General features: G+C 40.3%; 1 protein-coding gene across 1 annotated transcript; it reads left to right on the top strand.

Annotated features, from left to right (window-relative positions):
• The first annotated feature begins 3,100 nt into the window (after positions 1-3,100).
• On the top strand, positions 3,101-7,991 carry LOC141813363 (G-type lectin S-receptor-like serine/threonine-protein kinase B120). Its single transcript, XM_074701319.1, has 7 exons — positions 3,101-4,504; positions 5,077-5,190; positions 5,767-5,981; positions 6,062-6,272; positions 6,360-6,597; positions 7,086-7,236; positions 7,402-7,991. The coding sequence occupies exons 1-7, from the start codon at positions 3,190-3,192 to the stop codon at positions 7,708-7,710; spliced, it is 2,553 nt and encodes an 850-aa protein (XP_074557420.1). The 5' UTR covers positions 3,101-3,189; the 3' UTR covers positions 7,711-7,991.
• The last annotated feature ends 4,642 nt before the right edge of the window (positions 7,992-12,633 follow it).

Here is a 12,633-nt window from a genome sequence, read left to right as displayed (position 1 = left end):
CCTTCGCCGTCGATGTCCATGGCCGCGATTCCGATCTTGACGCGCCTCTCGCAGGAGTATTGCTCGAGAATGATAACAGGAACGTGCGCTATCATCCCTATTTATAGCCCCCCAACCCACGGATTTGAAAGGTCACCTTATAAAATCCATGCGCACCCCGAAAAGAAGACTAAACGGTGTCTGCACGCTCTCCAAGAAGGATTCGCCCGCTCCCAATATCATCATTACTCATGCCTCGGACAAGACACCCCCCATGCTTCGCCTGGTAAAACCGCCTTTTTCTGCACCCACCAACCTCGCACGGACACGTGTTGCAGGCAATTAGGTTGCTTAAGAGATGCAGGTAGACCTGGTCCCACCCGCGTATCTCTCTCTCTCTCTCTATCTTCCAGGTCACTAAGCCCAGCCTTGGGCCCAACTAAGACACAAGTCTGACTGAGCCTAGTCAGTACGCTCCCCGCTCCCTTCGACTAGACTAGTGGGGAGGCTTATGTTCCGGGGATAAACCAAGGGTCTAACCAGGACTTGACTTGTGTCTTAAACTGGTTTCTCCCTGAATGGTCCGTACACCCAGTTAGAGCCCCCCCCCCCCCTCCGGATCCTCATGTCCGGCAGGTGCCTAGCCGGCTCCTCATATCCGGCAGGTGCCTAGCCGGATCCTCATATCCGGCAGGTGCCTAGCCGGATCCTCATGTCCGGCAGGTGCCTAGCCGGATCCTCATGTCCGGCAGGTGCCTAGCCGGATCCTCATATCCGGCAGGTGCCTAGCCGGCAGGTGCCTCATATCCGGATCCTCATGTCCGGCAGGTGCCTAGCCGGATCCTCATGTCCGGCAGGTGCCTAGCCGGATCCTCATGTCCGGCAGGTGCCTAGCCGGATCCTCATGTCCGGCAGGTGCCTAGCCGGATCCTCATGTCCGGCAGGTGCCTAGCCGGATCCTCATGTCCGGCAGGTGCCTAGCCGGATCCTCATATCCGGCAGGTGCCTAGCCGGATCCTCATGTCCGGCAGGTGCCTAGCCGGATCCGGCAGGTGCCTAGCCGGCAGGTGCCTAGCCGGCAGGTCCTCCGGTCCGGCAGGTGTCTAGCCGGATCCTCCTATCCGGCAGGTGCCTCGCCGGATCCTCTCATCCGGCAAAAGTGTGTCCGGATCCTCCCCGCCAGCTAGAGCCTTATATGCTCCACCTGTACCACAGCCGTCCGGCCAAATCTTCTCACGCCTACGACAATTCGCTGGACCCGTGTACCTGTCTTACTTACATTTGTCAATAGATCCTAGTTCACCTCATCATTATTCTCTGACAAGCCCACGCCCCCTTTAATTAATACCATATCCCCGCTGAATATCCCAACAGTGACTAAAGATAGCTTTATTAAACGATAGGACAGCAAGATTGATTATCTCTGCCACCTCATTAATCATGAGAAGACCTATCTTAAATGCTGACGTGACAGGTACATTAATAGTCCTTCTATAAACCGACCACTCCCCTCCACAGGTATCTCTCTGGTTCTCACTTGCAACTTACTAGAGTCTCGATTATTCTCTACTGTTTATCTTCCTCCTTCTTCCACTGCCCCTAACTTGATCGTCGGAGTGGTCGCGCCGGGGCAACACCCGGCCTTCCTACTGACGGTTGTTGTGCTTGCAGGTCCGGTGGTCCTCAAGCTTCTCCTTCTTCTTCTTCTTTTCCCTCTTCTTCTCCACCGACCCCACCTTACGGCGAGCTAGGTCCGGTGACGTGTCCAGGAGCTATTCTCAACCGGAACATATCATATTTTTGAGTTTTTTCTAATTATTTTGTGTGGATGAATTGGTTAATTTTTATTACTGCATGCTTCCACACTATTAGATTTTCCTAACTTATTTTGTGCAAATCAATATGTTAGTCCTTTGTTGGTATGCATTTCTACTACATCAATCAATTGATATCAAAGCTAAAATCTAATAATTCAATTTTGGTACTACTTATCTCCATTAATTATCATTCTCAAACTTTGGTTCAGCTCCTATCCATGACTCATTTACCTTCCAAGATCCACAATAGTTAAAAATGAAGAAGTCCACATCTCGTTAGGAGTCTAATTTTTGTCGATGGAGGAGAATAATATAAATAAGGAAATAAATAATGTAGCAAAGATAATTGATGATAAATTCTAAATTGATGCATCCATGATAAATAAAAATAAATTAAAAATATTTAAAATTGATGCATCTATAGTTATTAGAGATTCAGTTTTTATTATATGGTAATTAATATTTTCTATTTTAGTAATAAATAGGGAATAATTATAATTAATACTAAGAGTATCCTATTTTCTTTATTTAAAATATTTATTTCTATATTGGTTCTTAGTCGAGTTTATAAAGGAGTTTAGAGTTGTATTTAAGACATCTTGAAGTTAATAAAATTTTAAATTTAATTTTTTTTTATATGAGAGTTATATCTCTGTATGAGATTTGGCTTCATAAATTTCGTTCTAAGTTTCAAGGTGGTTTGACAATTTTGATGTCGTATTTATTATATTTTAAATGTTTTTATTATTCTATGTGAATCAACGTATTTATTCGTTTGCTTGTCTTCATTAAGAAGGTCGACGAAGGGAGAACTTGAGCGTCATTTTTCTCGTGCAGTGTTGCATATTTTTATCGAGATAAATAAGAAACAAAACACTTTCAAATCAGGCGAATCACGAAGTGCGTGCCAACGTATCAAGTCATGGAGAAAGAAAAGACAAATTCAAACTGCTCTAATAGTCTCCGTCACAGTGTCACCACTCTATTACTCAAATATAAAACGTGCGGCATTAGCCAAATTAATGTATGCGGACAGAAGCAGAGGAGGCTAGCGCGTGTGGTGGGTGAAGACTGAAGAGAGCAGCATTTATTTCTCCGGCGACTTATTATTATTATTATTATTATTATTATTATTATTATTATTATTATTATTATTATTATTCGATTCTAATCGGACTACTTTCTCTTTTTTTTTAATAATTTTATTTTATTATAATTAACTCAGAATGGTCAACATCATCAGGAGCCCTCAATTGGCCCTTCTCCCACAATAATTAACGATACACATGGGCTGCAGGGAGAGGAAGAGAGGAAGGAGCAGAGAGCACCAAATAAAATAGCAGCTCATCAACTCATCTCCACCGACTCCATCTCTAAGCGTCTCATTGCATCGATGGCTCTACCTAGCGTATTTCACAGATCAATGATGTTCTTTTTCCTCTTCTGCCTCTTTCTCTCTTCGTCCCTAATCCCTATTTCTCATGCTGCATCGGACACCTTGAGGCAGGGCGAAGTTCTCAGCGATGCCGACGGCCAAACCCTTGTCTCCGCCGAGAACGTCTTTGTGCTGGGCTTCTTTAGCCCCGGCAACTCATCCACCAACCGCTACGTCGGCATCTGGTTTCACCCCAACGTTTCTGTCACTCCGGAGGTGGTCTGGGTGGCCAACCGCCGCCGCCCCATCCGCGGCACCGGCGGCCGCATCACGATCTCCCAGTCCGGCGACCTAACGGTGCTCGACGGGGCGAGCAACCTCATTTGGTCCGCAGGTGCGTCCGGCGGACCAAACTCGACCTTGCAGCTGCTGGATGAAGGGAATCTGGTGATCCAAACGGTCGGCGGCGGGGCGGTGACGTGGCAGAGTTTCGACCACCCGACGGACACGTTCCTCCCGGGGATGCAGCTGGGGCTCAACGCGACGACGGGCGAGCCGCAGCTGTTCACGTCGTGGGCGAGCCCCGATGACCCGGCGCCGGGGAAGTACTCGATGGGCATCGATCCGCAGGGCTCGCCCCAGATCTTCATCTGGGAAGAGATCGGCGGCCAGCGGGTGCGGAGGTGGCGGTCGGGGGAGTGGAACGGGCACAAGTTCATCGGGACGGTGATGCGGGCGCTGTACAACTACGGTTTCTCCTACAACGCGGTGGGCGGATACTTCACCTACACGCGGCACAACGCGTCGCTGCTGCGGTTCGTGATGGGGTGGGACGGGTCGGAGCGGACATGGATGCAATCGCCGGAGACGCGGCAGTGGAAAGCGGTCTGGCAGCAGCCAAGCGACGACTGCGAGATGTACGACAAGTGCGGCGCCCACGGTAGCTGCTTCTTCGACAGCCAGCGGCGGTCGAGATGCCAGTGCTTGCTTGGGTTCGAGCCGCGGTTCGCGGAGGAGTGGGCCGCCGGCAATTGGACCGGGGGTTGTGTGCGTCGGGCACAATTAGCGTGCAACAATACTGCCAACAACACTGGACCGGATGGGTTCTGGAGAATGGACCGGGTTAAGCTGCCGGACCACGCGGTCTGGTCCAGGAACACAGCGAGCGAGGCGGATTGCCGGGAAGCGTGCTCGAGGGACTGCTCGTGCCTAGCCTACGCTTACGGCGCCGCTGATATCTCGTGCATGATGTGGAGGACTGATCTCGTCGACATTTACCAATCCACCGTTTTCGACTACGATCTCAACATCAAGCTCGCAGCTTCTGAACTGGGTGAGTCTAATAATTATATTGCCTTGATTAACTTATACAATTTCCGATTGATCGAAAATACTGAATTTTGACCATGTGATGATGTGCTGCTAGTTGTTTGATAAGTCTAAAGAAAATAATATATCGAGTGGGGACGTATCCAATGAAACTTCATCGTTGTAGCACAAGTAAGCTAGTATTGGTCAAGCCCACACTGGTTGACGTTTAAAAAAAGTGGGAAACATGCTTGTGATATCCAAGCAATCTTCACTAATTAATTCTCCGTTCAACAAAGTACTGACACGATAAAAATCAGGATATTATAAAGTAGACTAATTAGAATTTAATTAGACTGGCAAAGAGCAAGTTGAAGTTTGGTTCAGCACATGGTCGACTTTTGTTATTGTCTATAACGTCATACGCAATTATATGTTCAACTTGTCATTTCTAAGTCGTTAGGTATTTGTATATGATTCCCCATGTCAAAGATTGATGTCCTTTAGACTGAAAAAACGTGTAAAATTGCACTGTGATATTATATACTTTTATTTTTATTACTTTTGGTTTATTAAATATGAAGCATGCTACTGCAGGCAAGAGGAGCAAGTCAATCAGAACAGTGGCACTGATTGCATCTATGTCGGCTTTGGCGTCTCTCTTCATGTTATGTGGCTGCTTATTCTGGAAATATAATGCAAGAAGAAAAGGTAAATAATATTTCTGGTTCTTCATTTGACTTCACTAACAGTAACTCTGACTGAATTATCATGATTTAGTTTTGAAGCCCAATTTCTTTCTTTTTTAATAACATGAAAATCAGAAGGAAGTTTCTATTATATTTCTTCCTATTAAAATTGCTTTACAGTAATATTATCTATGACCAGTAGTGGAATAATGCTTATATAGTTAATCCTTAACAGTTGAGATGATGACGATAATGAGCATAATATTATTACATATGTGGATGGCGAAGAAGAACTATTAAAAATGTATATTAATAAAAAAACAATGTTTGCCATTAAAACTTGGTATTTTGTCACTAAAATCTTTAGTGACAATCCATTTTATTTCCAGGTTCGATGTCCTAAGTTCCTGATTAAAATCACATTTTTTTCCTATTAATTTACAATATTTTTATAATATATACTAATTGTGACATGTGACAATTTTATTATAATATTTTTTGTCACATATATAATCATTACCACAACTTTGTCACAAGAACTACTTGTTAGTGACAACTATTCAATATTAGTTATGACTAAAATCTCATCATTTTATAGTGAAGCAAAGACAAAAAGAGAATTCAATGGCTATTTCACAGTTGAGTGGAGGACTAGTATCGGATTTTTCTAGCTCGAGCTATCATGTAGAAGAAAAGCAAGAAGGCAAAAACTCAGATCTGCCTGTTTATACATTTGACACTATCCAAATTGCGACAAACTATTTTTGCGAGTCAAATAAGCTTGGAGAGGGTGGCTTTGGCTACGTTTATAAGGTGAATTTTAAACCAAAGAACTAATGTATCAAGATGAAATTGTGTTAATTCTAAGAGGAGATTAATTGATGGTGTTGAAGGGTGTGTTACCTGGAGGACAAGAAGTGGCAGTGAAGAGGCTTTCAAGGCGTTCAGGGCAGGGCATGGAGGAATTCAAGAATGAAGTCATTCTCATCTCTAAATTGCAGCACAGGAACTTGGTCAGATTGCTCGGCTGCTGCATTCAAGCCCATGAAAAAATTCTCATCTATGAGTATCTCCCAAACAAAAGCCTAGATGCCATCCTTTTTGGTATGTAAATATTTCTCTTTATATGAAAAAAGTTAGACAAAAATTTGCAAGCAATTCTTGAAGCATATATGATTGTGAAATTAACAGATCCTTTGAAGAAAGATGTACTAGATTGGAATAGCAGGTTCAACATCATAGAAGGCATTGCTCGTGGTCTTCTTTATCTTCACAGGGATTCAAGGTTGCGGATCATCCATCGTGATCTTAAAGCTAGCAACGTCTTGCTTGATGAAAACATGAACCCTAAAATATCAGACTTTGGTATGGCGAGAATCTTTGGAGGTGATGAAAATGAATGCAACACCAATCGTGTGGTTGGCACATTGTAAGTTAATTATGAGTACTTAGCATTAGCACTTCATAATCATAAATGAGTTGTATAGCTGAAATTTTCTTTCATATTTCAAAATTTACCTAATTTGCAAGTTGAATGCCATATTTTAGGGAATAGCTCTCTAAGTTTTACATTGTTGTCACCTTGCCTTTTATCGTAGCTTCGTGAGTTCAAAATTGAGATGAAAAAATTGTTGACTGCACAATAAAAATTGTATACGGGTTATAGCTGATAGTGTTTAGTTGAATATTTGAACGCCATTTGCTCACAGGCAATTGATAATGGTGCCCAAAATTGGACATTCAAATGACAAAAAGATAGTGTTCTTTTTTTAAAATATAATTCAAGGTGCAAATTACAAAAATAGTGTAGAGTTCAAGAGACAAATTAAATCTTTAGTAATTTGCTTGAATTAAGAAGAAAACTCTATAAATATTCTTTCTATTCATCTGAAATTGATGTATTCTAAATACATGCAGCGGTTACATGTCTCCTGAGTATGCAATGGAAGGTTTATTCTCGGTGAAATCTGATGTTTATAGCTTTGGAATTCTCATTATGGAGATCATCATTGGTCAGAGAAATAATAGCTTTCGTCACATGGAGAATAATGTCAGCATCGTAAGATATGTAAGTTTGTGCACATAATATTATTGCCTTGCTATTTATATGTAAAATTATATGCAATTTTACTATATTATTTATATTTTATTTTCGTCTCAAGAAAGTATTGCATTTATTTGCTCAAGGAATAAATACCTATTCATCACTAAACATAAAAAAATAATGTTACAGGCTTGGACGATGTGGAACGAGGAAAAAATAGTTGAACTAGTAGATCCTATGATTGGATCGCCATCCACAATCAATCAAGTAAAGAGATGTGTACATATAGCATTATTGTGTGTTCAAGATCGAGTGAGTGATCGACCTGAGATCGATAACATCATTCGGATGATGGATAATGAAACAAGTGTTCTGCCCATGCCAAAACAACCCACATTTGTAGTAGAGAGAAGTCCAAGTGAGACGGAGTCGACAACCAACAAATATGGATCCTTCTCCACTTCCGATGTTACCGTCACAGTGCTTACAGGAAGATAGATTGAATGGTAGATAAACTTATTCTTCCATACATGCATTGAATATATAACTCCATTGTTTTTGTTTCATGCTTGTTCACAATACATTAGATTCAAAATGTAGTCGGCCTGAAATATAGTTGGGATAAATTAAATATGATTTGATAGTGATGATATATCTCCATGATTTTCTTATTTTTTTGTTCTCAATTTTTGAGAAATAGTTACCCGAAAATGTGAAAACTATTCTTGAGAAATTGAAAATAGCTAGATATGAAATTTGTGTGATTTATTACTGAATTTCCATGTGATTTCAATTTTTTTTTCAATGCCAAATTTTACTAGCTGTGTATTGGGTGTTTTGCAAGGAAAATTACTATTTCTCGACAATGATTGTTAATAGTTAGGTCGACATTACTTTTGCATTCACTTGAGGGAGCTGAAATCCAAGGTTGAAAGCTTATTTATGTATCAGAATTCTTATCCTTTGAAACCAGATAGGATTTGATGGCATTATGTTCTCAAAACATGTAGTTAAAATATATAATGTTACGTTAAAACTAGATGAGCACTATGTGATACATGTAGGTTACCTTAAAACACCTGTATTTTTAGCACCACAACATGAAAATTATTATTGAAGGGGAGTTTTGATATAAAGGTAAAGTTGTTGTCGCATGATTTTGTGGTTACGAGTTTAAGTTGTGGAAATAATCTTTTATAATTTATGATAAGATTATGTATAATATATTCAATGTAGTTTTATTTTTTTCAAGAATTTTGTATTTCGAACTGTCCTTTACCATGAGAATTACTACTATTGTTTAATTTCTTTTATAATAATGGATCAATCACATCCAGAGAGTTATTCAATTAGTGACACTCACTTCATAATATCATCAAGAGATTCATCAAGTGTTGAAGATGAGATTTCTTATCTTGACTTAGATACTAAATTATTGATGTTGGACAGAATAATGATTATTATTATACGGACAGTATTAATTTCGTTAGTTTAAATACGAATGTCGAAAATGAACTTTTAAAATCTGATATGAAAAAATATCAAATAAGGAAAAGGAAATAAATGGCACGATTGAAAATATTGTTCATTCAAAAAATTAACTCTAACATCAATTAAATAATTATTTAAATAGTTTAAAAATTCAACGGATGTAAAGAAAATAAAACTAAATAAAAAATAACAAAAATAAATCATTTGGTAACTCGATCTGCTTGAACCATAGCGGTGCTACACGGCCGTGCCAGTTGGCACTGCTAGGCCATGCCGGTTGGCACGACTTGGCCATGCCTTAAGGCACGACCATGCTAGGGAACATGATTAAGCCGTGTTTCGAGTTGAGACAACTTGTTTGATTTCATTAACAAGCTGAATGCAATACGACCGTGTTAGGTGACACAACCTGATCGTGTTGGCTGTTGGAAAGTTCGATTTCACCTTGCTAGGACTCATAATGAAGCACACCCTTGCTAGGGGACATGGGCTAGCTGTATTTGCTGTTGAAAACCTCGATTACACTTCGTCATAGCTCAGAACGAAACACACTCGTGCAGAGGGTCACGAGCTGTCATTCTCTTGGATCCTCCTGCATCAGTCACTCCGAGTGGGAAAAAAAATTATCCTTAAATTTAAAATAGTGACATTAGGAGGTAACCCAAGAGGAATATCTTCTATCATCAACTTGATAAAAATCTCCTAACAACTGTTGTACCGTTGCTATACCTTCTTTAACAACTCCATAAAAGCCCCCACGTTTGGATAATGGAGTTGGGAAAGGATCTCAGTTTTCCGCCAAAACTCTAAGGTTAGTCTCTTCAATTTCATTATTTTACGAAGATACAGATATATGTCTTGCATTCCTTAAGAGTGGCTAGAACTAGTTAAGTTTCACTTTTGACCGGTTCCATAGTATTCTTCTCATTATTGATCAAATGGTCTTGATCTTGCATGCTTTCTGAAAGTAAAATCGATATTTGAAGATGTTCATTTTCAAAGTGTTGACAGTCATATATCGCACTCCCAATAGATATGTCATAATTATCATCTTTTGTTTCAAAAAGATCTTTCTCACTCGTTACTATTTTGGCTTGAACATCAACATCTTCAAGTGCAATAATCGCTGTTACATATTCATCTTCTGAGATATTTCCTATATCATGAGTTATGAAACAGTGTTCAATTCCATTTATCTCTTCTAAAATTCCTTCAATAGCTTCAGCCCTCACTTGATTCACCTCTGAGGCTCCATCTGTCACAAAAATATCGACTTAAATGCTTCCAGACCTCTCTTCTGTAGAGGGCAATGTCTTTTCCTCCTCTAAGATGCTTCTTTTATCAAGAGATATGAAACATTGTTGATTTTTACCCATGTCTGAATAAGGATTCTCACTACTTTCATTCATTTTCTTGGAGATCAATGCCTTTTGTTCTTGAGGAATGCTTCGTGTATCAAGAGTATCAGTATTATGAACTCATGATGCTTTCCCTTGAATGATAATTGAATTCCCAGCAGCTGAATTCAATACACTTTCCTTCTCCGTAATCTCCCAAACATCTGGATCAGAAGCCACAAACATCCACTCTTCTGCTTCAACATCATCAGTGATCTTGGCCTTGCCATGTTGGTTTCATGAGAGTTACAGTTGCTCTCACCATATGGATGCTTGGCGTCTAATCGTTTGACGACAACCAATTTCACTTTCACACGATTGGATACTATCTTATAAAAATCTTGGCCTTGCCATGTCAATTTCATGTTAAGCCAATCAATGAAGTCCTTGGTCTGTAGCATATGACAAAAATTTTCAAGATCAATTGGAAACTAGATATTTCCATACCAATCCTCTGACTCCTCGCTTTTGTGATTGTAATAGGAGTTTTCAAAAGTGTAAACAGAATTAGGAAAACAAAACTTATGACCAAGGTTATCCATGTAAGGTTATCAACAAAATCTTATTTGGTTTAGGTATTGGGCGATTCCCAAATAATGAAGCATTCGTGACACCATTAGCAAATGTTAACAATCGGGGGATTCAACCTGGAATGCAATTACCTTGGATAGGTTTTCCTCGATTCAAGGGTAATCAAGAATCCAAACACATTGGCCGCCATCGTTCCTGTGTGCGGAAGACTCACTAGGGGCCAAAGGTGGCAAGCGGCTCACCAGTCCTGTGAACAGGATGGTCGGCAAGCGGTGCCGGCTCGACATCATCGTTGTTCCTTAGCGAAAAGCTCACCGAGAGCCGGAGGTGGCAGGCGGCAGGTGCGCTGGCATCTCGTGTGGCTCGAGAAGGAGAAGGATGGGACGCCGATGTCTCGAGTGGACGGAGATGACGCTGACGAACATGCACTCGGTCGACGGTTGCTTTGACGACAACATTGTAGGCGCTCGCGAGGAACGGGAATAGGATGGCAGCGGGGAAGAGTTTAATTAAAAAAAAAACTTAGATTTTAATTTTCCAAACTTATGGTTAAGTTCCAATCAACTATCAGTTTAAATAGGATAGCAAAACCGACTTTTCTAAACCCACGTGATTTATCCTATTAAAATATTTAAAAAATTCATGAAAAAATCTTGAAAAAATTAATAATTTCTATATATTCATATAAATTTATTTTCTTAGTAATTATGAATTATAGTTACTATTTTCTTAACAAAATGTTAAACTAAATTATACACTAAAATCTCCAAACAAATAAGTTTTTATTGCATTATCTAAGATCGAACCAAATAATATTAGGTTATGTTTTATTTCTCATAACCTGGTTATGTGATTACCTGATAATTACATAACCAAGGTTATGCATTATAACCTTGAAACAAATGCAGTCTTAAGATCTCGCGTCGCTAAACGCTGAGTTAATTTTGGGACTTGTTTATGTAGATCTTCAAGTATCTCATCTTGGGTGTTACGATCATGGTGCAAGGCTTCCTTAGCTAGAACTTACCTATCACGACTACGACTACGATGACCATCCATGAGATCTAAAGGCTTTGATACCAATTGACACCGGACATAATAGCGATTATGGGTAGTATTGTTTCCGTTGGTTCGAACATGAATGTCAAAAATAATCTTCTAAAACCTATTGATTCGAAAGAATATCAAGAAACAATATTCTAATACCAGGAGATAAGAAAATAAATGACATAGTCGAAAATATTATTCATCCAAAAACTAACTCTAACATCTACTAAATAATTATTTAAATAGCCTAAAAACCCTAAGGATGTAAAGAAAATGAAACTAATCCTAAAGTAACAAAAAAAAAAGGTCATTTGGTGACTCAGTCCTCTTGAACTGCCACGACTGCGTCACATGACCATGCCGAAGGGCTGGCATGACCTACCAATGCCCTAGGGCATGACCGTGCCAGGGAAGTCAGTATTCTCCGCCATTGCTTGCCAGGGAGGCCGTGTTCCTAGTTGGGACGACTTTGGCTTTGTTAAGAAGCCGAATGCAACACGACCGTGTTAGGGGACACGACATGATCGTGTTGGTTGTTCAAAAGCTTGATTTCACTTCACTAGGGCTCAGAATAAAGCACGCCTGTGTCAGGGGACACGGGCTGGCCGTGTTTGTTGTAGAAAACCTCGACTACACCTCGTCAGGATTTAGAACGAAGCACACTCGTACCATAGAATCACGAACTGATTGTTCTCCTAGATCCTCCGGTTTCAATTATCCGGTAACATAACGATGTTTTACAATGACAAGATGATTATTGATGAGGATGAGCACGTGTGCTAATTGCAAAGTTGGCTTCGCGAGTCAGCCTTGTAGACACATTTGAACTTATTTTATAACCACATGTTGTCGACAAGTTTCATCAGAATCAAACCATATTATCCTCAATAAGTTGTTCTTTGAACTATGATATTTATCTTAAGGAAACATATGTCACACTGGGTGAGTTACCCTT

This window comes from Curcuma longa, chromosome 20 (assembly GCF_044706935.1).
Source record: "Curcuma longa cultivar G26 ecotype Majalengka, Jawa Barat chromosome 20, ITB_CL_G26_1.1, whole genome shotgun sequence".
Lineage (NCBI taxonomy): Eukaryota > Viridiplantae > Streptophyta > Magnoliopsida > Zingiberales > Zingiberaceae > Curcuma > Curcuma longa.
This window is presented reverse-complemented; position numbering and strand designations above follow the sequence as displayed.